General features: G+C 28.9%; 1 protein-coding gene across 1 annotated transcript; it reads left to right on the forward strand.

Moving 5' to 3' along the window:
• The first annotated feature begins 7,223 nt into the window (after window positions 1–7,223).
• Window positions 7,224–18,737, forward strand: LOC107437078 (uncharacterized). The gene is made up of 5 exons (XM_016048959.2): window positions 7,224–7,488; window positions 11,704–11,824; window positions 13,882–14,057; window positions 15,409–15,547; window positions 18,427–18,737. Exons 1-5 carry the CDS (start codon window positions 7,449–7,451, stop codon window positions 18,659–18,661), a joined length of 711 nt encoding a protein of 236 aa, XP_015904445.1. The 5' UTR covers window positions 7,224–7,448; the 3' UTR covers window positions 18,662–18,737.
• The last annotated feature ends 8,915 nt before the right edge of the window (window positions 18,738–27,652 follow it).

The following is a 27,652-nucleotide window of genomic DNA, read 5'->3' on the forward strand; positions in this document are numbered from 1 at the left end:
CTATTTTACATACACACACTAATATAACATTACTGTTATGTATTTCATGCGCCCCACGTTTTTCGTTTTTCAATTTTTTTCTTAATTATTATTCTCCACTACTAAAACGTGGTTTTTAAAAATATTACTTTTTATTTTGAATTTTTTTTATAAATTGTATCACTCATAAACCATCATTCTTATTCTTTATCTAGGTTTAATAAACGGGTTTTATGAATAAGTCACGATTGTTTTATTTCTTAACGTTTATTTTGCCGGGGCTGGCATTTTCCGTAATTTATGGACATAAATGTAATCTACCCATAGATGAGCACTAAAAACTTCATAGCGGAGAATGAATGTGAAGCAAACTTTTTATGGCTTCTCTTTTGAGCACTTTAATATAAAAGGTTCGAGAAAATGTTTGTTAGTGAAAATAAAATAGCCATAATAGCACAGATACGGGGGCAAGGAAAATTTTAGCTGTTTGAAAAGAAAGAAAATGAAAATGCTTAGACATAATTAACTTTAAAATATTTTTCTGTTAATTTTTAGGATACCTTTTCACGAAATAATTTATATCGGAATAGATAGTTAGAAATAAGAGAATTTTACTATTTTCGAACTTTTAACGTTCACACTTTTCAATAGAATGCTACTTCAATTTAATAGCAGTCGCTTCCTGCTCATAATTACAGGTCAAAATGATGTTTCCGGATATTAAATACCAATTTCCTCTTTAATTCATAAATTTGAGAAAGTTAACGTGAGGAAATATTTAAGTAAAGTGTTATGCAGAAACCTGTCAGAAATAAAATACTATTCATTGTTAATAGCACGATCATAAACTGAGTAATATACTCTGCGAGGAATAACATTATCTATTTTTTCGTTGCAAAATAACTTCTTGATCGAGCTTCATTTTTAATGCTTCAGTATACTAGGAATTGAAGCAATCTTCAAAAATTTTCTGTTTAATTTGATGGATAGAATTTAATTTACGAAATTTATTTTTATCTGTAATATGTCGTCTATGCAGAAAAACATTGACACCACACGAAAGCTATGAATCTAGTTTATCCATGAATCCTAATTTCAAATTGATCTTAAGTTTTGCAATCAATTTTACATATTCGAGAGCATATTAATATTTGCCGAAGAACCAAAGTTTTATTTGAAGCCAATGAAGAACTAATACAATATTTTCAATTACCTATTATTAAATCTATCATTTTCTTGATTTCAAAAAATTTCCTTTTTTTAAACATAGTTAATTAAATTTTATTTAAATTAAAACAATTATTTAACTTCGTTTACATTTTATAAAAAAATCAAATATAAATATTTCATTCTCTTTTTAACAATTAATGTAACGGCGGACTTTTTAATTCAATACAAATGTAAAACTAATCAACTCACTGTCGCGACTAAATCGGACATCGATTACTCTTTATTCCTCAAGTTTCTTTATTTCTCTTAAAACAAAAATGTTTCAGTTATAGGATTATATTAATTCTTACTGTCTTTTTGGCGATTCAGCTGTAACTAAATAATTTCAAATTTAATATTAATTAAATGGAGTTGTGGAGTTACGCGTTAACATACATTGTTATATTTAATTATATTTTAAAATTAAAATTAGCTTTTTTAATTATATCTAGTATCGTAGAATATTACAATTGTTTTATTCAAGCGCGTTACTATTTAAAAAAGTTTATTTAACCTTTCCTTTTCACTCTCGTCAGCGTGAAGTTTTGCCCTCTGTTTCTCGTGCCCGTGATATTTATGGGGTGGAGGGTTCAAAACCGACGCACCACGAAAGATTAAAGAAATCAACTTTTTATGCTTAGAATTGTGATTATTTCTCAATTCATATACCAGATGGCAGTACCAGACAGTTTCATCGATAGTTTATTTTAAGGCTGCTTTTTGAATGCCCCATCGCAATATGAAATGAAGCTTTTTTCCGCATAATATGCTATTTTTATAACTGTTGAGAATTTGCAACTGTTTATACTCAAGACTGTTAGGTCAAGTTTAGCGTGTCTAAAGCCAGAGCTGTTTACACTTATTTTAAAAATAGAAAGACGTCAATATGGAGAAAAGACCCAGTTTTATGAAAATGCATCTGTGGTCTAAGTTCTTAATATTTAAAAATTTACTCCAATGTTGCATTACTTGGGCTCATAAAAATTTCAAAGACTGGGAATAAGGCAGATATTTTGATTATTTTCATCAGTATAGAAAAATGTCGCCAAATCGGCGATTTTTCAAAAAGTTTATTGAGTTTCAAAATTTTCAAGTTATTTGTTTGTTCTAATGCCCCGGATGGCAAGATTAAATATACAGTTTAAAATCATCGCGCATCACTTCAAATCTAACGCAATTAAACTATCGCTTTCTTATTTTGTTAAACGACAGAGCTTTGAAAAACTTTAAACTGACTGTTAGGTCAAGTTTAACGCATCTAAAGCCAGAGCTGTCTACGATTATTTTGAGAATGGTTCAAAATGTCCATATGGAGAAAAGCCCCAGTTATATGAAAATGAAAAGCGGCTGTGGTTTAAGTTTTTAAATATGTAAAAATTAACTCCAATGTTGCATTACTTGGGCTTATAAGAATTTGCGAAAACTGAGAATAAGGCAGAGAGTTTGGTAATTTTCATCACTATAGAAAAATGTCGCCAAATCGACGATTTTAAAAAAGTTTTAAAATATTTAAGTTATTTGTTTGTTCTAATGCAAGAATATACATATAGTTTAAAATCATCGCGCATCACTTCAAATCTAAGGAAATTAAACTATGGCTTTCTTATTTCGTTTGGCGGCAGAGTTTTGAAAAACAACTTTAAACTAGATGTCAGCACTCATTTAACTTGTCTATTTTGCGATGAAGCCAAGAATTGAAAATGAATTCATATTTTGTACGGCCGAATACTATTAGTTCATAGAATATTCAATCAAAAACTAGGGACTTTTATTACAGTTTCCTTCAAAATTATGCGACGAAGAAGACAAACAGTTTTTTACTTTATTTTAAAACATGAATTTTTTTGTAGTACCTAAGAATTTAAATTTAAAAATCAAATTAACAAACAAAACATAGACAGTGCTCTAAGAAAATGATACGTGTCTATCCTGCCCAATCGATAATACCTACATATATTTTCAAAATTTCCAGAAATTCGGAAAACCAATCTATTTTTATCAGCGACTTTAGAATTTTATTGATTTTTTGAAAGCAGAGAATTTGGAGAGAGAAAGTTTAACAATAAATTGACTGAGACAACTCACTCAAGCTTAATAATGTAGTTTCCTTCTACAAAACAATATTTGTTTTATTTTGTCTAGACTTTATGGGAAAATACTACAAAATAAAACTGAAGAAAGAATGGATAATACATTTATCCGTTTGTTTTATTCTTATAGATTATAGAAAAGTTTCAGTCATGTCACATAAATGTTCCTAACAAAGTATGAAATGCAAGTACACGTCTAGAAAATTTATAAATACCTAGAATATTTCGTTAAAATATAAAATTTTCGTATTCAGCATTCTATAGAATTACTGTGAGCAAAAAAATAAATAGACCACTAAGAATGACTTTTCCTCTAATGATCGGATCCTCATATTATAGGAGTCAATCCTTACAGTCTGAGGAAGTGCTCGTGGATGTGAAGGAACAGTGAGCAAAAAATAAACTGACCACCATGAACAACTTTTCATATAGTGATGTTCATATTCTAGCACTCAAACCTAATAGTCCGAGGATATACTAATACTAATTAATATACTAATTAATAATTGAAATATATACTAATTAATATACTAATTAATAATTGGAAAAAAAAGACTTAACCGAAAAAAGGCATATTTATTTAGAGAAAGTAGGTTTTTTCGTCTGCTTAAGTCCAAAAACTGCAATCAATGCTTTAAAGTAGTGGTGGCTCAGGTGATAGAGAGTTCGCCTTCCAAACAGGTGAATCGGGTTCGAAGCTCAGAAATGACTGCTCGATACGTGTTTCGCATACGGCTCGCACCGATCACAGTGATGACGTAAAATATCCTCAGTGGTAGACAGATCAGGGGATAGAGTTCCCTTGTCGTCAGGCTAAGCGTAGGAGGTTTTCGCGGTTTTCCCCTCCATGTGCTGCAAACGCGGGTTAGTTCCATCAGAGAGTCCTCCAAGAAAGCAATATTTCTCCCAACACATGATTTAGGAGTTTTCTTGTTTTCTTTATTGGGTTCAAAATGAAAGGCTACGGGGTTGAATATTAATATAAAATAATTATTAAATATTATACGGTCATAAAATGAAATAACAATCCAAGCTTTAACTGAACTGTTTAATAAAATCATGAAGAGCGAAGAGTGGCTTAATGATTGGGTTGAAAGCCTGCTGATAAAACTACCCAAAAAAAAGTGATTTAACGATAAGTGACAACTGGAGAGGAATCACTTTGTTAAATGTATGTAACAAGACTTTCACTAGAATAGGGCTGGGAAGAAAGAAAAATGGAATTAACAAAAGCCTGAAAAAAATTTCCAAGTATATATTAACAACTGTTTAAGAAGAATCTTGTGTATCAAGTGGTTCCATAAAATTTGTAATGCAAAAACACTTAGAAAAGCAAAACATAAACCGATTGATCTGGAAATTAAAAAAACGTAAATGGAAATGAATCGATCATGTTCTACGTATGCGAATTGAAAAGTTCTTGTGTATAATTATAAATGCATTCATCAAAAGATAATCCCATGCAAAATTTAACTTTTATTATTTATTTATTATTTTTTATTATTTTATTTAATAATAATCAAAATGTTTTGAAATGTAAAGCATACAATTTTCTACATTCTTTCAAAGAATGCAATTTGGATGGCAAAATACAAAATATAAGCAAAATTGATCGAATAATTTTTGAGAAATTGAATTTTGAAAAAGTCGTATTTTTAAAATTCAATTTCTCAGGAATCAATTTGCTCAAATTTGGTAATTTGACATGTATAGATTCTTTAAAATGATGACAAATATAGATTCTTGAAAATGATGTAAAAAATTGTATACCTTACAATTCAAAAAATTTTCGACTATTGTAAAATAAAGTAATAAAAAATAACAAATACTCACTAAAAGTTATTTTTGCATAGAACTATCTTTGGCTAAATAAATTGTAATTATTGCATTCAAAATTTTTTTTAGTTCGCTTAAAAATTTTTCGCGATTGCGAAATACGTCAAAAGTAAATTTAACATTAAGGGGTCCGAACTTCGGACCGCTCTCCTGTCCAAACAATTAGGATCATATTTCCTATATATTTTAGAGGCGTTTTTTGTCTGATTTCGTAGATTAAAATATCATCTGCACTTATTAATCAGAATATTTGAAGTAACCTCGTCGAGTCATTTAGATTGAGTCCTAGAACGTGAAAATCCGATCATTAGATCAAAAGTTATTTAAAGTGATCCCTTTTTTTAGCACTGTACAATCAGCAAAAATAAATTAATAATTTAACATGAAAACTTTGATATCAATCAAAATAATTTCCGATCAAATGTTCGAATTTTTTCCTATTAATAGATATGATTTTAATGGATTTGTTGATCCCTTTTTCATTTAATTCATCACTTTGAACAAGTTAATCAACTGATTACCTTCGCATTAGATTAGTCTGACACGTAAGTATGCTTCTTCCGAAAATTTTTTTTTTGGATTTTTAAACATTATCATGGTAATAATAACTGATAAATATTGCAATAAAATAAAGAAAATCAATAAAAAAAATCCAACTCCCATTTCTGTTGTTTAAATTTTCTTCATTTTTGTCTTATTCCTAGAATTAAGCAAATTGAATAGCTTTACCCACACTTAAAAAGAGAACGTTTATTCAGAAATAATTTATGTTTAATTAGTTCTGGATTATCTGTAGTACGTAAAATTCAACCTACATAACATAATTAAAGGTAATGGCATCAAACTGTTTTATTTTTCAATTTTATACACAATTTCATTTTAAAAAAGTTTTACAGTTTAAAATTTAATTTCTCTGGAACTTTTCGACTGATTTCATTCAAAAGTTGCCTTTTCTTATTAAAACTTATGTTCCTTAAAAGGATGTCAAAGGCAATGATTTTGATAATTTCAAAGGGGTGTTGCGAGATCATTCAGTTTCTCCACAATGCAGAATATTTCTTGCAAACAAATTATCCTTTTTTTTCATTAATGTCCCCAAGGCGTCAATTAGTATCAAATCAATACAGTTTCACACAACTATTTTATTTTTGAATTCGTTTTCTCCCCAAATCAGGTACAGTTTTGGATATAAAAACAAAAGTATAGCAATTTTTCTCTAGTAACAATAGCCTATTTAATATACCTAGACATGGCTCTAATAACTATAGCTGCTGCCCTTAATATGATAAGAACTTCGACAGACTTTCTAGCATATCCTGTTCCAATATTTGAATGTTGAAGAAATTTTCGCCTAAAATTAATCGAAAAGAAACCTTTAAGAATAAGAAATAAAACTAATCAGGTAACAAGCGAGTCTTTAAGTGTTTTAAGTTTCTTTCCTCACACTTCGTAAAATAATTAATAGTAGTGTTTGTTTCCATAATAAAAAAAAAATCTACCATTTTCAAAAATTTTTTTTGCATCGGAATCTTTTGATAACTTATTTTTTCGGTAATTTCATTCGTCAAAGCTATTCATTGGTTGAAATAATAAGTTTTATAGCTATCTTTAATGTTTTGGATGTACTTATTAGCAGAAGTTAAAATAACAATATGTTTTTACAGCTAAATAACTAAATTTTTGATCAGAAGTAAAAGGGTTTGGAGCAATTTAATGATAAGCCATTTTGTCAAACTGCTATGGAGAGAGTTTGCTATTTCAAATAAGATTTTTGTGTAGTAGTATGCTGCCATCTAGTGGAAATTCTACAAATTTTTAAATGTTTGTCTGGACATAGTAATTTGGAACAGTTTGATGTAAAAATGTTGCTTATCAATATATTGCTCTAAACTTTTCGATTCCGTCTCATAATATATTATTATAACTGTTACGAAATGTGGCGTAACAGAAGTCATTTTGGAGAAATTGCCAAACATTTCCTACATCCTAGCAACCGTTAACATTTTACGTAATACATTTATCGTCAGCCCCACGCCATATTTAAAAGCAGAAAAATTAATCACTCCATATGTTATACTTTACAAGATATCTTAATTGAAAATAATCATCTGAAATGCATTAATTGTTATTTCCTGTGCAGATATCAATACACACTTTGACATTAGAAAACGGACTTCCCTTTCCTATTGACCATGAATGGAACAGTTTTTTTTAAACCACCTTATTCTAGAGAGAGAAAAAAATTCAAGTATATATAAAAGGGAGCGAAATTTTTGATCATTACTTTATTGTAGTAGTTGTTACCAAGCCAGGATTAACGCATCTACTCTAACAATGTGGAAATCTATTCTGATACTTTGCATTTCATTCAGTGGTAAGTTTAAATCTTTCTCGTATGATGCTCAAGACTTGTTTATTTAAATTTATGTTTGCTTCTGTTAACTCTTTATAGGTTAATTTGTTCTAGATTAAAATATTTTCGGAATTGAGTTTGATTTATGAAAAGGAGCTCAGTTTGTTTAAAAATCAAATTACGTTAAAGCAATAAAGATTTGACTACAAATTTTAAAAAAATAACAAAATTCATGAATTCTGTATTTATTGCTGCAAATGAACTCGATGAGAAATTATCAAATTAACAAACGTTGTAAGAGAAAATAGCTCCCTAGTGTTTTCCTCTCTTTTTTAACACCTAATCTCCACTACTTCCCAAATTTATACAAACAAACCATTCATTTTTTTTTAAAGTTATCAGATGATAGCCACATAAATCACAGGAAAAAAACGATTTTTATCGACGTTTAAAAACGTATGTAGCTGGTAGAAATATATTTCCTACGGACATGCAGAGGGTCAACGCTAATTTTCTTTTGTTAAGTATAAAATTAGTAAAAAAGGTTTGTCTGGCGCAGTTATGAATGTGGTGGATTAAATAAGGTTAGGAGTAAGGTTTTTTAAAGTAAAATATGTAATTATGGTAATAGAATGTACGATTCTGTACTTTGTGAGAGGATAATATTTTTTTGTACTTGTTCGTAGATGATATATAAACATAATTTTACGATAGATCATTTTATACTCCATCTCTAAAGATAGATTTAAACATTGCTATTTATATAAATTAAGTAATGTTCCATATGTATCTTTTATGGCCGAATTGAATGAATCGAAATTGTTGGTTTCATAGTCTGGAAATTGTTTTTGACGTAAATTTGATGCAAATTTTGCCTTAGTGCTAATTAGATTAAAAATTTCTGAAGGAAATGAATTATTGTTTTATTTTAAGCAAATGAGGTTTTTTTTAATTCAAATCAAGTAGTAAAGTAAAGTATTTGTATCTTATGTATTTCTTACACATCGAAGGATATCAGCAGTGTTGAAACTGTAAAAATTAAAAAAGTTCATGTTTATTGAGTACTATTTTTAATTTAAACCTATACATGCACTTGACTGTGCCATTGTCTCTTTCACGCATTTTTTACGCTAAATCCAAATAATCTCGAAATTTAGTCGTAGGAAATAGTGCTTTAAGGGAAATAATGATTTTAAGTTATAATTTTTGATCTATACCTGTCTACGCATAAGGCTTTTATAGATTTTAAATGATAACTTCCATCTACTTAAATTTTGATACTATTGGATTTAGCGCAAAAAAATTAAGAAATAAAATAGAATAAAAACAATGAAACATTTGTCCATATAACATTGTCGCACATGTAAATAGGTATAAGTACAAAACTGTATTTTAAAATGTTTCATTACGCTTGAACTATTAAATATATCGTCTTTGTTTTGATCGCATTCGATTTAGACTAAAAAAAGTTTAATAGGGAAAAATACTTCATTTTCCTACCTGGCAATGCCAAATGCGTGAATTGGTCAAAATATGTACTGTTTTCATATGAAATCTTCATAAATTGTGAACTACTTGTCCTAGCAGCGTATGATTATTTCAAATCGATTCAATGTAATAAAAAACATTAAAAACAATGACTCATTTGCTTAAGTAGCAATATTCAATTCGAACCCTCCTCTTTTATCCCCTTCTCTCATAGCTCGTGATGATATTTAAAGTGCTCCAATACGTTATTCATATTATGCACCATCAATGATAAGGCATTATATTCTTTTATCACTAAATACAGTTTTTTTCCTAAGCCCCTTTAATTAAGTTTTTCTAAGTTTGTAAGTAAGGTATTAGGTTAAAATAAAAAAAATAAATTAATTTATAAAAAAGTGTTTCGAAGTTTAGGACCCTTAATGTTAATTTTACCTTATGCACAACTCGCTATATCTCGATAACTTTTTAATCGATTTGAAAAGGTTTTACCCACAATTATAAATTCCAATTTTTTCCAATTTAGATAATTCCATGCAAACAATAACTCTTAGTAAAATTTATTATTTTTTTAAAATTTAATTTAAAAATGGTCGAAAAAAAATTGAATAGTCAGGAATAAATTTTTTGCTTCATTTTAAAGAGCCCAACTTTACATAGCAAAATAAAATAGATTAAAATTAAATTAAGCTATCGGAATAATTTCGATATATTTTTTAAAAAAAATATATATCGGAATAATTCTGATATATTCTCTTCAAAAAAATATTAATCTGAAATTTTATAAAACTAGCTTATATATTACATTATGTGTAAAAACTTATGAAACTAGCAAATGAAATTTTTTTTTAAATGGCCATTTTTAGGCAAAAATTAGGCATTTTTTACACATACGCTAAATTCTGTAAAAAATTTCTATCATCCAAAACAAAAAAAAATCCTCTAAGGATGTTATTTAGATGTCTATCAACTATATTCTGAACTATAAGTAGTATATGCACTTGCTTTTACGATGAGTTTAGGATCAAAGTAGTTAAAGAAGCAAATTTAAAAAAAATTTTGCTCGTGTCTTTGCGAAAAAACATGCATAGAAAATGAAATTCAATTCTTTTCTCATGGTGTGCAGTTCAAAATCATAAGCACTCATGAAAAATTGAAGACAATTATTTTAAAAACAATATGAGATATTGTGTTTAGGGTAGTGTAAAATGTGAGAAAACCTGATTTTGCGATTAACGCATTTGAAAACTTAAAATCAAGTCTATTCTTTATCACCTTGTAGAAAAACTTCCATAACTTTGTAAATAATTGGAGTATAAACAAAAGTAAAATATTTTTAGAACGCTAAGACTATAAGAATTTAATAAATTCAATTTCGAAAATTTTATTCCAAATTATGTTTTTGCCCTAGTCTGATTAACATTAATAAAGTAAGTGATCTATGTAACATAATGTTTATTAACATGCCGTTGAAAATATCTAGTTCTGAGTAATATCGGAATTCCCATTAATTGGACGATATATTAAGAAGCATAAATATTTTACGATATAATGCGATAATTTTTAATTCAACTAATTTGAATTATTTTTACATTGGTCAATAATTTCATTACCTTATTAAGGAAAACACTTTTTTTATAATTTTTAACAAATCGATGAGTAATTATAAAAATATGACAATAGATTTACCGAATGAGTTAATTTCGAGATTTTATACTTGTCGATAATTACAGGGTGTTGTCTTATTCTGTAAGTATCATTGTCAATAGTTATCCAATTATGTTCGATTAATACCATAGATGAAAATGATCCCGCTATTAGCGTGTTGGATAACTATAACGTTATCATTGTTGAAGATAATCTAATTCGTGGCATTTATTGCAGGCAAGGCATTTACGATGCATCGTAAAATATATTCTAAAAAAATTGTTTTCGTGATACGTAAAAACAATTCAGATATACTTCTCATTTCTTGTTCGAAATAACTCTAGTTATTGTTAGTTGTAAGTTAATATTACCCTAGAAACAATTTTTCCTTGGCTCAATATGGGGTTCTACAAGAACATGCACCGAGGGACTAGTATTGGGATGTCTTGGTTTTTTCTTAATATTGATCCTGGAATGGTCTACATAGGGCCTACATTGGCCAATACAGAACCTACATTGGCTAAATAATGGATATAAAATATCGGGTGAATCTGACAATTCTATAAGACTGATATTGGTTGTAAAGTGACTGTAAAATATCGAGTGAATCTGAAAGTTCTATATAGTGTCAATATCGGAAAAATAATGAACCTTTGAACCTTTACTGAGCAAGGACTTATGAATATTGACCCAATGAGGGACTAAGTTATTTTGCTGCTAGGGTAGTTTGTAAGTTAATGTTAGTTTACTAGTTAGGAGTAATGCTACTTCCTTCCAACTTCGTTAATCTTTAAATATGCTCCCAATGATACATGGTCATAATCTCCCCAATGATAAATGGTCATCTACGTACGTCCTACGCTAAATGAATTTCTCTTTATAGGTCAATATCAATACCAAAAATATTTTAACACAACTTTGCTAGTAAAACAGTCCTGTAAAAGATTTTGGGTCCAATAGTTCAATACCTGATAGTTTATTTCTTTAACTTATAAAATAATATTAAAAAAGTTTGGCTCATTACGATTACCATCTAAATTAATAAATATTGAACTATTTGAAAATGGTTATTTTTAATTTCGTATAAATGTATTTTAATAATAGGTTGCCTTGCTGTCCTGGAAACGTGCTCAGCTGACCGATGTCAAAAATTAGCACCTCCCGTTGATCCGGAAAATCCTGATCATCTCTTTCCATCAGTGGAAAGGCTAGAAGCTGTTTGCCCGTACGTATATCAAAAGTATTTTAATTCTTAGACTGAAAACATACAGGAAGATGTCGAACCAACACTTATTATTGTGAAACATTCATCTGCGTTTAAGTTGACTATGATTGCATATTAAATTCTGATATCAAGTTCATGAGAAATTATTACCTTTTGTTATGAAATATTATTGATTTTGTGGTTAATTTTACTTTAATTACCTTTAAAATTCCAACTTTAAACGCATACAGGATCATGCAGAATCATTACACATCATTACGAATAACTATTGCTTTATATTTTAATTTACTTCAATTGCATTATAATTCTGATATTAAAAACTTACGTAATGATGAAAAATCATTGTCCATTATTAGGAAACCTTATTGGTTTCTGTATCAATTTCCTTTAACTGCATTTTAAATTCTGCTATTAAAAACGTATAGGAAGAAAAATCCCTGCTCATTTTTATGAAACGTTATTGCTATTTGTTTTTTTACTTCAATTACATTCTAAAATCTGATATTTAAAGAGTACAAGATAATGAGAAATTATCGCTCATAACTATGAAATATAACTGATTTGTGTTTTTTTAATTTACTTTAATTGCATATAATTCATTCTGATTATAAAAAGTTACAGGATTTTGAAAAATCATTCCCCAATATTATGAAACATTTTTAATTTGTGATTAATGTTAATATAATGACAATTAAACTCTAAAATTAAAAAGGAACGTTAAAGTTGATGAGAAATCATTGCCCATTATTATGATACATTGTAAATTTATTGTTAGAATGAAGATAATGGCATTTTTAAACTCAATGATTAAGAATGTTCATAACAATGAAATATCATTGTCTACTACTATACCTTACTTATATATTGTTAATATCAACACAATGACGTTGTAAACACTAAAATTAAAAACGTTCATAGTGATGTAAAATAATAATTCTCCTAATTTTGAAATGTTTGTGTACATTTTCAATTTTAGTTCTAATCGAATTTTAAATTGTAATCTAAAAATGAAGCAGAATTGTGAGAATCATCGTTCATCACTATAAATTAATATTGATTGGTACACCTAAGCCATTTTCCCATTCTTAGAAATATTATAAGCCCTTGTTCAAACTACGAAAAAAACGCTAGAAAGAACGAATTAGTCGATAGAGGCAGAAATTTTCGATAAATTAAATGTTGGAAATAATTAAAAAGAGATCCTAAAAATGTATTTAAAATAACTATGATTTGCTCGTCCTTCCGTTGAATGAGAGGAAGGAAAGATCACCCCATTCCTTTTGCTTTAGATAAAGAAAAACAGCTTCCTACGTTTTCTATACATTCAAAAGCTGACTTAATCAAATTCACTTAATCAAATTCATTTAATCAAATTCACTTAAACATCTCTAATAATAAGATCTTCCATTTATAAACTAAAAGTATTTAACTTATAATAACAAGTGATAATTTCTTAACTTGTCAACTTTGACTCAAACTTTAAAGATGATCATAATTTACATATTGAGATTACTTTAATATATAAAGTGAAGATCTGAGTGGTTAAGTGATATTTTAGTGAAATCGAGCTTAAATAAATTTTAAGTGACATTTTAGTGAGTGAGTATCAATAAATTTTAAGTGACATTTTAGTGAGTGAGTATCAATAAATTTTAAGTGATATTTAAGTGAAATAGAGCTATATGTTTTGTGATTAGGAAATAAAAGTTACATCATGCTTTCATTTTTGGTCACAAGCTTTCGATTCAGTAAAGCTATAAATGTCAAACACTTATTTAAACTGTTCGTGTCAGAGCTTCCGAAAGCTTAGCGTTTTAATTTGTTTCTATGATAGAGACTTTTCTTGATTTTTCTTCTTTTGTTTATGTTGAAAACGAATTTGAAACCTTCCACTTAAAAACCTTTATCCTCTGTGAGATCTGCGACATTTAATGATTTGGAAAACTAATTGAATATTCTACAGTAAAATAAGACTAAATTAAATACTTTAAACGTATGTCACTTAAATGTCACTCAAAACCTTATTACATTAAGTTCTTCAATTATGATTATTATAGGGCTATCCGTGTAGCAACTGATTGCATATTGGAAGAATTCAGCAAATGCGCGGATCAAGATCTTGAAGAACTGGCCACTTCTGACAATGAAACTCTAGTAGCTGCTTCGAGTATCATTTTAGGAACGAAAGATTTAATGGAGGATTTATGTGACACAACAACTCAAATTCATAAAGGTATTTAAACGACAACAGTTTATGTGTTTTTCAATTATTACTAAGAATAGTTTAATTCCGATACTATATTTAATTTTAATTATGCTTGGATACCGAATTCGGTAAAATAATAATAATAAGGAAAATTGAAACAGGCAGAAATTTTTTTTTTCTGCATGCTGGTTCGGAAATCCATGTTCTTCAAAATTAGTTAGAAAGTTTTTCAACAGATGGCGCGTTAAACTAAAATAATTTCTAAATGTTTTCCGTTACTTATGAGACCATTCCAACTGAAGTATCAGCACAAGTGTAATTTTGTCTTTAAACTTGTTTTTCGTTCCGTTTAAATATTACAAATCGTTGACTGTTTTTGAGTAATTCTTGATATTTTTATAATATTTAATTTCTTTTCATAATAGTCCAATTTTGTTTATATACTAATTGAACCTAAAATAACAAAAAGCATTTTTTTTACTAGAAAACTGCTGGATGAAATGAATGAAAAAAAAATCCATAATTAAATTAGATAAAAATATAAAAGAAATTAAAGTGAAACACTGATTTAAAATGTGGAAATAGATCTATTTATACATTTAAAAGCATTGTTTTAAAAATTATATCCCAATATCGAGTGGTTTAAAAAAATTATATTAGCATAAAAATTTTCTAATGATTTATTTAATTTAAAAAAAATTCAATTGAATATAATGTATTTCTGTACTAAATAGCTAAGCATATGAGACCATGGAAAAAATACTATAGAAGCTTAGAGTGGTGAATCAAGTGTTTTTTATAATTTATCTATGTAATATGTGCATTGACCGTTTCCTTCCATATCGTTAAATGTCAAAAGTTTGTTTCTCTCATTTTATCAATTAATTTTTCGATTGTTTGATTGTATTCATTGACTTGATATACTTTGATATTGAAATGTAAATAAACGACATTACGTTAATTAATCTAATTTTGATGATTGATTGAATCGTTTGATTCTTTGAATTATATTTTTTAAGTGACTGTTAATTCATTCTATCGGCTGATGTGTTAACTGTTTGATTGTAGTAACTTAAGTTTTTTCGATAATCAAAAATAAATGAATAACATTACGTTAATTTAAGCTGCAGAAACATTGCTGTTGTTCTAGCAAAGATTTTATACTCACTTTAACAATGTGCGTAGAAGATAATGTGCCTGGTTAATCTGCACATAATCAGGAGAATTACGGATTTCTACACCTTCGTGGCAACAGTTAAGAGCAATTTTGAAACAAAATTAAACTTTGCGCTTAATTTCTTAAATAACTTCACACAAATAATGTTATTTTTAACCAACTGACATGTTACATTCTAACAAGTTTCTTTTGCATTCATAGCTTATGCCCGAAATATTGGTTGCATTAGAGACACTATGATGGCACCCATGACGGTGCCCCTTTGTGCATTCGAGGCAAAAGGTCTTTATGGCTCTTACAAATTTGGAGAAGATGAAGATGAACGAGAACGCCACTGCATGTAAGAATTCTCTTATCTGTACCTGCGTAATATCCTGCCGACCATTAACCGCAAAACCAAACAACGGTGCCAAGCTTAATTTTTTGTCAGCAATAGTAAAAGATGTATCAAATACGTGGTTATTTTTTCAAGGTTTTGTATGAAAATATAATTCTTGTGGTTTTGTCAAAATATAATGAATTTAAAGTTTAGCTAGTTAGTTAAAATTTTAGTTAGTTTTGCAAATAATCTGCGAAACAAATTTTATAAATCGTATGTCTTAAAGTATTAATTTAACATTTTTTAGATTTCACATGTTGTTCCAATACCCATTAAACATCCACTGGTAACATTATGAAGCGATTTTGCTTCCATTTAGCAGAATTTGCGTCATTTTTCTTGGTCGATGGATTTTACACATGCTCCCTTATACCTTATAATTAATAATTACCGTTAATAAACAAATTTAATTAATGGAATGTATTACGGGGCCACAATGAACATTTCGGAAAATTATAATGAATATTTTTAAGAAGGTCAGGGGTATAATATGTAAACCTTTTGAAAATGTATATATTGTTTCAAATTATGTTATGCAAACTAGATTGCAAAACATGTACAATAAATTTTCTAAAAGATACTCACAAATCATATCAAATAATAATTTCTAAAAAAAGTTTTCAAATTTGAAATGTTGAACGAAATGGACGTTTTTAATTTAATAATGTAACTGAAAACATTGTACTTTAATACTAGTTTTTTTTATTTGTTTGGAACTGTAATTCTACAACAATATTTTTTACCAATCGTGCTTAAATTTTTTTTTTAATTCTAAAATGAAATATTTTTATATTTTTTTCTTTATTATTATTTTTTAAAATTTTATTCAATAAAACGAAATAAAAATTTTCCACAAGTTTAGAGAAGACTAAAGGAAGTTAAATATATCAAAAAATGTATAGGTAAAATGTTTAAAACTTTTACGTAGTTTTATTTAAAAGGTTAGATTGTTTCCGACGTTGACTGCTGCATCACCTGTCTTGGGGTGACGCTTATTTGACTACTTGAGAAGGATATTCGTATGCGTTCGAAGCGATATTTCACACTAAGTAACAAAACTATTGCATTAGTATAGAAGTAATACAAAAATTATTGATTAAGAAAATATTTGTGAGCCTCGTAAAAGGTTTCTTGTTAACTGCTATTTGACTCACAAAGAAATAAGTGATCCATTTTCTTTTCGAAATTTCAACGAAGTAGGGTAAAGATTTTAAGTTATACTCTTTTTTACTCTGTAAAGATTCAAACTGATAGTGCTAAGTGGCGAGATGAGAAACAGATGCAAAGCAATGGAAGCAAATAAACAGACATGATACCATGGAAACAAACGGAGCGAGATGTTATTCTTGTGACCACCAGAAACTCTCATTATTAAAATATCGGTGGGAGTACTTAGCAAAATACGCTTCGTACAATGGTGCTCGTGGCCTGAACGAGAATTCACTGTAAGCGAGTGCGACAGTCAACGTGTTAAAATATATAAGGATTCTTGCTGAGAATTCACAGTATCACACACAGTATTCACAGTTTCATACTTTAAAATAAAATATAGGGAAAAAAAAAGGAAACGAAGGTTTATTCCACGTTTTAATAGAGATTTAAAAAAAATTGTTTTTCTGTTATTTCAAAGATTATTATGATTTTTTTTTCAATACCATGATTTTTTTTTCAAACAAGGTAATTCTAATGCTTTTTAAAATCAGTGTGTCTTGGAAACATTTCAAATGCATTTTATAATTCTTATTCGAGAACGTTTTATTTGAAATCATATAATTACGAAATATCGGGTGTACTGACACACATGCCAACTGAATAAGCTTTTGAAATTAATCAATCATATAATCATGAAAGCAAAGTGTTTTAAGTTCGCCTTTTGGTAATTTCAATTTCTTTGTATTTCGATTAAAAATTGTATTTATTGCACATTAGATTTATTATATATTGGTTATTGTTTCTTACATGTATTCATAATAAAAATCATATGTATTGCAACGAGTATGCATTGCTAATAGTATGTTACGTAGTGACAACTCTTAATATCTGTCTTTAGAATATTATCTGTCTTTTTAAAAATGAAGTCAACCACAATAAAAAATCTCACGAATTTCTATTGAGAAAATTGGAATTTTAAGAATTGAAACTGATTTTTTTTTATGGTTGGGAGAAACGCCAAGTTTCTTTGAGCAATCAGACAGTTTTTTATATTTTTCATCATTAGTTTTGATGGTATACTTATTTGTCCTACTCTTTACTACTGATTCGTAACCTCACGTGTTCATCTTTAATTATTCTGAAATTATTAATCCCTGTTTTGTGTAATTTTCTACAGCAAACGGGTTGGCACCTTGACGAATTTGAGCAAATCCATTAGCGTCTAACTTCTTCGTTGGATTTTAGCGCGAATCATTCGAGTATGATTTTGTATGTAATTCTTAATTTCGTTTTTTGTAAACATTTACTTCTAGGGAAAAGTTTCTGTTTGGCGGTACCATATAATTGTCATATGTATTCGGGATATAATATGTTAATTATTAAATAAATTGTTATTTGTTCCTAACTTACTTCATTCGTCATAATTGCTATTGGATCACTGTTGGTATTCGTCCTGAATTGGCACTGTACGAACGAAATTAAGTAAAATTTCTCTGCAGAATTGTAATAAAATCCCTTTTTTTTATTTTCGAGTGGTCACAATATAAATAACACACGCAATATAAATTGAACACTTTAAAATTTATCTAAAATAATTGTTTGATAAGGGGATATGTTATTTTTACTTGCTCTGTAAGCCTCAGTTTTAGTTTCTTAAGAAACATTTTTTAACAACACTTTATTCTCAGGATGGCTGCTCATGTATTTGCTTGTATTTCTGGAGACGTCTTAGAGAAGTGTGGAGAAGACGCACGGGCAACACTTGTTGAATTACTGAAAAGAACAAAATTCCTGAAATACGGTATTTGCACTCCACAGAGCATTCTGGATTTGAAAACAAAATACATCGAATTTTTAGCTTTGGAATCTGAACGTCGTGCCATTTTCGAGAAAGTCTTTGACATGAAGAAAAGAAGAAAATAAACCATTTTGTACAAGCTTTACGTTTCTACTAAGACTTCAACTATTTTTTGAAGAAATAAAACTATATATTTTGTTAGATTGCTTTTTATTAATTCGACTTGATTACACAAAATCTCTCTATGACATAACGAACAACAAATAACTCAATACAGTGCGATAAACTTGTTTGTTAATAAATGAGAGCTGTAAGCTTGCTAACATCATTGGTGTAATCCTTAAAATATATGATAACGCAGAATTATTTATAGTTTCAATTAAAACAAGGGCTGATTCCTAACTAATGAGTAAATTTCCTTTTTTTTTATAAACGCTTCTTCCGGAAGATCTAAATTAAATTTTTGAAATTTTTTTTAAGATCGAGGAAGGAAATTGCTCTTTTTACGTACGAAAGTTCGTGACACCAGCACGAAAAGTTCTGGAATTATAAAGGGCAAGACGAACTTTCTTTTTATTGTTATGGACTATATTTGAGTTTACTTTCTTTGACTACTTATTTTCTCTTTTTTTCTATTGCTACAAGAAACAATATATCTGAAGATCTACTTATTCGTTATGATGAACCGTAAGACGTCTCCACACTCTTTTTGACACCAATAATGCTTAATTTTAATTACAAATTATTTTATCAGTAAATTTAGTGTGTATTAAAGCTGCACTAATTTCGTGCATTTTTATGATAGATGCTCCGGAACTAGTTTCTTTACGGCCCTTAAATATATATAAAGGAAAAAGTTGCGTATTATGGTATATTTTAAATATCACTAGTTGTCTCGAGCAACAGCATTATGCCAGATGATATTGAAAAGAGTTAATATTTATTTTGATGGGATGAACTACTAAATACGTGTTTTGCTTAATCTAATAACGTAAAACCACGCAAAAGTGCAACAAATGTTAATAAATAAAAACATTTAACTTATTTTAGCTTTATTATTTGCTCTGTAATTTTGTGCATGATTTTATAGCGTTATTCAGAACCGATTTATTTATTACTTTTTTTCTAACCCTTACAAAAAAAAAGTGTATTCAGCTAGTAAATACACTCATGAACATAAAGGATAATTCAGAATCACACGGAAATTGAGATCTAAAATATATAAAAAAATTTCCCTATATAATTAGTAATCTTCAAACACAATAGGCAATTTAACTTGGAATCCACTTGGAATTGCCAAAAGTGTGATATCTATGCTTTGACAACGATTCTAAGATGATGGAAATGTCAATAATCATTACAGTGCAGGTGGTCTCAAGTTAGAACCCCGAATGAAGACATGTATTTGGCAGCAACTGCCGAAAGAAGTAGACGAAGCATAGCAACCGACCTGTTTCATCAGCTATATGCAGCAACGGGTACTACAATTTCAAGGCAAACCGAGTACGGATGCGTAGAAAGGACGGAAAAATCCGTCTCCATGGACAAATCCGTGGCTAAAATTATGTGCAAAACAGGCAATTTATGTTTCTCTTTTCTATTTTATATTTTTTTCTTAAATAAATATTTATTTTCTAAAATGTTTAACAAAAAACTTAGGATAAGCGCAAAAACATACTAAGAACCATAAGTCATGAATAAAAACATACTAATAACCATAAATCATGAATAAAAACATACCTTCAAAATGACTATTGACACGGACTGAATGATTATTGACAAATGATTATGACTATTATTTCTTTGTCAATATTTCTGAAACTAATTCAAAACTCACTGTAGAATCAAATTAACATTTCATAAAGGAGCATTACAGAAAAGTATGCTTAAAAAATGAATAATACTTATTAACTATTGTTAATAAGTATTATTATGTAAGTAACTTCGCACATTTTTTTTTTCGCTGAACAGAAAGAAATGTTACAAATTCTTTTCATTATAATCCTGAAATTCATTAAGAAGAGCTACATCTTTGATTAAGTTATGAATTAAAGGTATTACTTATTAATGGTGATGGCGTGATATTCTTCAATTTGATTAATATGACTTGATTGTCTTTTTATTCCCATTACTTAGGCCATAAACCTCTTCTTAACAGCAATTGTTGAAATTTTATTTATGTCTAACAAGCTAAAAGATAGGCTGCTTCTTCTTGTTAATCGATAGTTTGAAGAAGCCTTAATGACTGTCTTAATGCAATTAAGGAATATTTTATGCGATACTTCGTAATCTATACATAATTTCATCTTCTAGTTGATGAAAACTTTCGTTTTTAGTGATTCGATTAAGTAGGAGTATTTTTTATAACTGAGTAATAATAACTAAGGATATATGTTTAGAGACGTATAACGAGCCTATCATGACGTTATTTAGCATAAAAACTACTGGCTTTTGATAGGTAGTGGAGCTTGCAGAATTTACCGAATAATCTTGCTAAATAAATGAATTTGAGAAAAATACAAAAAATATAAGGAAGCTGCTTCTAGAACATCTCGTCAGTGAGCTTCAAATTCTGGACCTATAGCTAAGTATGTGAGTTTAAGAAAGCGAACATAGTTTAAAATACTTTCCAGTTTAAAATACATATTTTAAAACATAGTTTAAACTACATAGTTTAAAATACATATTTAAGAAAAAATAGGCATGGTTTAAAATTCGTGTTTCATAAAAGTGGAAAAAGCTTAAAATATATAATTCTTATGATTTACGCAGCTGAAAATGCGTATTAGGAAAATGGACAAAGCTCAAATTTCGTATTTAAGAAATTGGATACAGCTGAAAATTATCCACTAAGCACTTCTAAAGATCTGTCTTCTATTTAATTTCCCGTAATTCACGAGAGCTACATGCACATTTATGAAGCATGGAGCTACAAAACGGACCGCCAGATTACTACTGCTACTACTAAAAATGCACATTTAAGAAAATTGACATAGTTTAAAATAAGTATATTATCTTAAAATGTGTATTTAAGACAATTGATGTAGCTGAAAATGCGCATAAAGAAAATGATAAATTCACTTAAGTTACGAAATTCGATACAAAATCATACTTTCTATGAATAAACATGCCCTTTTCCGACAAATATCGATTTCTGACTCCCAAAATATAGGGGGTAGCCACAATCTGGGAAATATGGTCTTAATAGTTTGGTCAGGAGAGAAGTCCAAAGTTTGGGTACTTATTTTACTTTTTGCGTATTTCGTAATATCTCGGAAACATTTAAGAAGTTTTTCCCCACAATTATAAAATTCGTTTAACCTAAGATAATTCCATGTAATAAATAACTTTTTTCAGATATTTATTATTTTTTATTATTTTTTTTTGTTATTTCATTTAATAATAGTCGCAAAAATTCTGACCTGTAAGGTATAGAATTTTTAACATCATTTTAGAGAATGTCAATTTATATAGAAAAATATAAAATATGTGCGAAATCTGTAAAACAGTTCCTGCAAAATCAAATTTAAAAAAAGTCTCATTACTTTTGCACTTTTAGAAAACTACTGAGAAAGTTAACAATATTTTTGGCATGCTGCACTACACTTTAAGAAATTTTGCAACGTTTTGAATCATAATCACAATTCAAACTTACTGTTCCTTAATCTGGTGCTAAGTAGAACCATATTATCGTACTTCTAAAGTTGGTTACGCAATATTATGATTTAACTGAAACAAGATTCAATTTTATACCATGTTAAGGTTGCAACGAATCTGCACCGTTTTGAACGTTCAACACTGAACCAATTTTTTTGATAGTGTACTCAACAGAAAATATTTATTTTATTTTTTATTAGTATTTTTCAAATTTTAAACCAGCGAAACATCTTAAGTTATCCGTTTAAGACCAAACGTCACAATGCTCAATGAAACAATTTTTATTTGTCTCTTAATATATTATCTTTTACATTTTATTCAAAACCCTACTATTTAATATAGAATAATAAATAATTCATTAACATAACCCCTCTTTAAACACAATCACTGCTTACAATTTATTAAAATGAAATAAAATCTCGACTCTGAGAAACACTGCATAAATGTATTCAAAGACGGAAGGGGGTGCTTCTAAAACTATTTTATGCGAGCGTAAAATAGAGATTCACGTATTAGTGGTTAAAGCAGGTGTTTTGAGCAGTCAGTATTATTTGAAGAGAATTATTTACAATACTATTGATGATAACTCAACTGTTTGCTTAGCATATTTTTCAGACAGGAGCTGTGGTGAATATTTTTCTTCAAAAGGGGCTTGAAGTACTGATAAATCTATAAATGGCCTCAGAAGAGACAATAAACACGAATAGTTATTTTCCAATTATTCTATATTTTATACTTAATATTGTATAAGTCTTTTCATATAATAATAGAAATGTATTCGGGTGATAGATTATAATTTTGTCATTTAGATCAAAATAGAATTCCTAATCCAAAATTAACACTTATCACTGTAAATGTTATTCAAATTAAAGTTTGCGAAACTGAACACAAATTTTCCTAGTGGATTATAACAGTTTCCAATAGAAAACTAACTTCAAATATTTCAATTTATTACACTATAAGCAATATTAAAAATAAAATTTACACAACTAAATTCAAATTTTCCCAATCAGAATTAACAGTTTCTACTAGAAAATTAAATTTACATGCTTCAAATAACACATATCACTGTAAGTATTAAAATGCGCATCTAAATACAAATTTTCATAGTTAAAATTACCTGTCACCGTTATAAAATAAAACTGAGTAAATTAGATATGATTGAGAAAACTTAACCATTTGCTTCATAATCGATAATTCAGACCCTGCTTTTTTCGGTTGTTGGGTAGGTCAATACATTCTATACTGAATTAATAGCACAGGAACCAGACACATTTATGCTGTACCAAACTACAAATACCAAAAGATTTACCATAATATGTACACAAGAAAGAGGTGGTGGCTTAGGGGATAGAACGCACACTTTTCAGTGAGGTGAACCAAGTTCGAATTCCAGCGTTGGCTGGTTGATATGAATTCTACTCCCGGCCTTCACACCAACTACAGTGCTGATATTAAATATCCTAAATTTAGACGGAGCATGATTCAGAATCCCCTTGAGGTCGAGCTAACAGTGGTAGGTTTGTAGTTTTCTACTCCATGTAGGGCAAATGTGACTTAGTTCTAATCAAATAGTCCTTCACGTAGGTTAGTTTGTCCTAGCGCTTGATCAGGGAGTTCTCAAGTCTTCTGGGTAGGGCTCAAAATTACAAGGATAGAGAGTTGAACACTGACAGTCATAAACTGAGAGTTGGAACGACAGTTTAACACCGGTTTTAAAAAAATATATACACAAGATAGCACAATCAGTCTTAGAAAGCAAATATAAAAGAAAGAACAAAAGAAGAGAGAATTAAAAGAATTAAAAAGTTAGTTATACATCGGCAAATTTATGTCAGACATTAACTTTTTGACACTAAATTTTTATTGAACTTATTTTTATACTTTTTCTATTATTTATGTAGCATTTTAATAATTTATGGTTTGGAAACGCCGATGTCTTTTTCCAAAACGTCCAAACACGGTTCACTTGCAAACAATTTCAAATTTGCGGTCACTTTTATTAACACGAAGCAGTTATTCAAAATTGTAATTTCTATAATTTACAAAATTAAATATTGATAAATTTTTAAATATAAGCGGAGAAAATATTTTTTCGAACTACTTTGTGTGGAATTTATTTTTTAATACAAATATAATTTCGATAAACTTAACTGATATTTTAGTAACTATTAGACTTTTTTATAATTGAAAAATACCAAAATATATTTCTGCTTGTATTTAGAGTGTCAGAAAACAATGTATGTAAAAGGAACGCCAGTGTCCCATCTATTTCAAAGGGTTAAAAATTTAAGCTTTAGACTTATCAGCATTAAAAACCAGTCTTTGACTTAAATTTTTTTATTACGAAAAACAAATGAATGTCGTCTTCATGCATTATATACATGACTACATGCATTTTACAAAACATTGCTAATGAAATTTATTTTGAAAAACTTTTAAAGTGTACACATTTTTCCTGCATATCGTCCACATTTAAACTATTTTACTTACAATAACTACTGATACAATTAGACAGAAAGATCAGCTTATTAGGAATATGATTTCCATTTAGATATTAAAAAAAGAAAACTTCTTTAATAGCTTAGTATTTCATGTCATCTTTGCATCTTAACTTTACAAATTGAAATATTAAATATACTTTGAAAGTGAAATAAGTCATCTGTTATTTTCCTCATTTTTGAGGAGTTTAAGGATTAATGTTTGAATGAATTTAAAACTATTTGTGAATGTAAATTGATTAATGTGATTTTTTAACACTCTAACTTGATGAAGCATCAAAATGAACAATGTTGATTAAATTGAAAATAATAAATAAGTAAATTAACGACTTTTACCAAAAAAAAAAACAGTTTCAAAAATAACGACTCAACTATTGATAGTCTTACGATTGAAAGTAAAACAAAAAAATAATAAATATACTTATATAAATGGATGTAATGATATTTTCATAACACTGTTTTAATAGAATAGAAATCCATGAGAAATTAAAAAATACTTTTACAGTTACCTTGAATTTTTCTCTGTTATTTTGGAGTAAGAAGTTCGAAATATCAGCAGCAGATCTTGATGTAAGCAGATCTTGATTGAACACATTTTGATCATAAGTCATATGGTACACTAAATTATGAATCTCTCGCCAGTTTTCAAAAGCAGTAAGATATTTTTAATACATTTGATGTCTTCATAAGCCTAAACTCATTAAACATTTTTGCAATACCACAGTGAGTAACACAACTATAAGTCTGAAATATAAGATACTTTACTTACGACCTATCTTACAGTAAAATAAAGTTGTAGGTAGACCGTCGTATCTGATAGGTATCATCTTTCTACAAAACATTCAATGGCGTTGAGATAGCGGGTTCGATTTCTGTTGCATGCTTGTGGATGTAATTTTTTTTTCTCTGTAATTTATGTTATTTGTTCTAAAATCTAGCATGGGCTAACAAGCAAATCAGATTTATTTTATTTTATTGAAATTACATACATTTGCTGACTTGTGTGCTCAATATAGGCTTATAAGTCATTGTCAAGTAGAAAATACAGATAGAACAATTCAGAGAAAGACATCACAAAGAATACATCCAGGGTTACGGCGGGATTCGAACCCGCTACCTCCACGCTTAACAGAGCGTTTGGACCGGCGATACCGCTCGGCCAGGGAGGCCACAGCAAATCAGATGTACAAGCCTGCTGAAAAGTTTTGTATGAAATGAATGAAGAATCAGTTGTAGGCTTGAAGCTTTCATGTTCGAGTGGAATTGTACTCCTGCCAAATATTCGTAAAAAAGGAAAGTTGCGAATTCAATGCCAGTTATAACAACTCTTTATGATGTCCCTTTATTGCTAGTACTACAATTCCTTCCATTTCTACAAGGTGAAATTATTTATGTAGGTAAGTACTTTATTAACGTCGCACTAGAGTTGCACAATGGGCTATTGGTGATGGTCTGGGAAACATCCCTGAGGATGATTCCAAGACATACCATTGCAATTTTGATCTTCTGCAGAGGGGATGGCTCCCCTGCTTTGGTAGCCCAATGACCGGCACGCGAAGTCGAGCACTTTACGGTAGAATATGTTGTCAAGTTATACTCTTTGCGAGTAAATGATAGAATGCTTCAGTTACAATAGAATGCAAAATTACTATGTTTTGTGGTAGATTTTGATTTCTAATATTTAAACTAGACAGAAGAAGCGTGACTAACGGAGAGAGATCTGAAAAGCAACAAGGAAGGCTGTAAGATTGTGCCCCATTTCTACTAAAAACAACCTTAGATTTTTAAAAGGGAAGTTATCTTGAGTGAATAAAAAACGAAGTTCTTCAATGACTTCGATGCTTGATCCTGCGTCTTTCTTGGTCACAACCCGGAATAGTTAGGTTGATTCTGGCTCAAACGGAATTAAATACAATTTAAAAGAAATAAGCATTATGAATTAAAGAAATGTGTAATTGGGTGGCCTAGAAGTTAAAATTCCGCTATTTGAATGCTTTTGTCTCAATTCGTTGTGGTAAAAGACCGTTTACTAGTTAATATCACACCCGAAAAGAAAGATGATTTTGAAGGACGATTTTCACATTATGATAGAAATATCAGTAATGAGCTCAATCATAACACTGATTAAAGGTCTGAATAAATATGTATCTGGTTTATAAATAGATATACCATAATAATAACATACCCCATTAATCTCATACTAATGCGTTTCTGGATATCATTAACTGAATACATCACATTCGGATGGAAATCAAAAATATTCTGAACAAATCTTATTCGCATTTTAGGACAAATAATCATTTGAACACTAGCACAGGCACCATCCATCAAACGATCAAAACTAGTGAAGTCTTATCGAACAGAACAGTTGGAAAATCAATAAATAATCAATCAATAAATAAATAATCAATCAGTCAATAAATGTAAGATGTTATACGAAATCAGTGAGAGCCAGAATAGCTTTACTTTGAAATGAATTAGTAGCATTCCACCTTGATTAAGATATTAATGTTTTCTTTTTTTCCTTCTTTTTTTGTTGCAACATTTTAATATCGTCTTTTAAATCATAACCATTTCCAATCATTACTTTCTTAAAAACGTCCAATCTCTTCAAAAACACATAAATCGGAAATAACAGTCGACATGTTTTAAGCGCTCAAAAATAAGCTCTTATTTTTAAGATTTGCCAGGCGTGAATGAGAGGAAACAAAAGTGATTTGAAATATAACACATCGGCTGATAAGTTCCCGGTCTAATGAAGTAAACTCAACTTTTTTAGTAAAATTCAAATTTATTCATCAACATAGTCTCCTTTAAGAGATAAACAATCACTTCATCGCCTCTCGAACATCTCTATACCTCTCTTAAAAGAAGAACCATTTTTGGCCTCAAAATAGGCGTTTGTTTCGGCAATCACTTCCTCATTCGTGCTGAATCTCTTACCCGCGAGCATTTTTT

The sequence above is a fragment of the Parasteatoda tepidariorum genome, chromosome 1 (genome assembly GCF_043381705.1).
Source record: "Parasteatoda tepidariorum isolate YZ-2023 chromosome 1, CAS_Ptep_4.0, whole genome shotgun sequence".
Taxonomy (NCBI): domain Eukaryota; kingdom Metazoa; phylum Arthropoda; class Arachnida; order Araneae; family Theridiidae; genus Parasteatoda; species Parasteatoda tepidariorum.

What these genes read in the sequence shown, in the direction of transcription:
- LOC107437078 (XM_016048959.2), top strand. Translation starts at nt 7,449, where the DNA reads ATGTGGAAATCTATTCTGATACTTTGCATTTCATTCAGTG. An exon ending in AGGCTAGAAGCTGTTTGCCC is followed by an intron (nt 11,825 to 13,881) that starts GTACGTATATCA and finishes TGATTATTATAG; the next exon opens with GGCTATCCGTGTAGCAACTG. An exon ending in GAACGAGAACGCCACTGCAT is followed by an intron (nt 15,548 to 18,426) that starts GTAAGAATTCTC and finishes CTTTATTCTCAG; the next exon opens with GATGGCTGCTCATGTATTTG.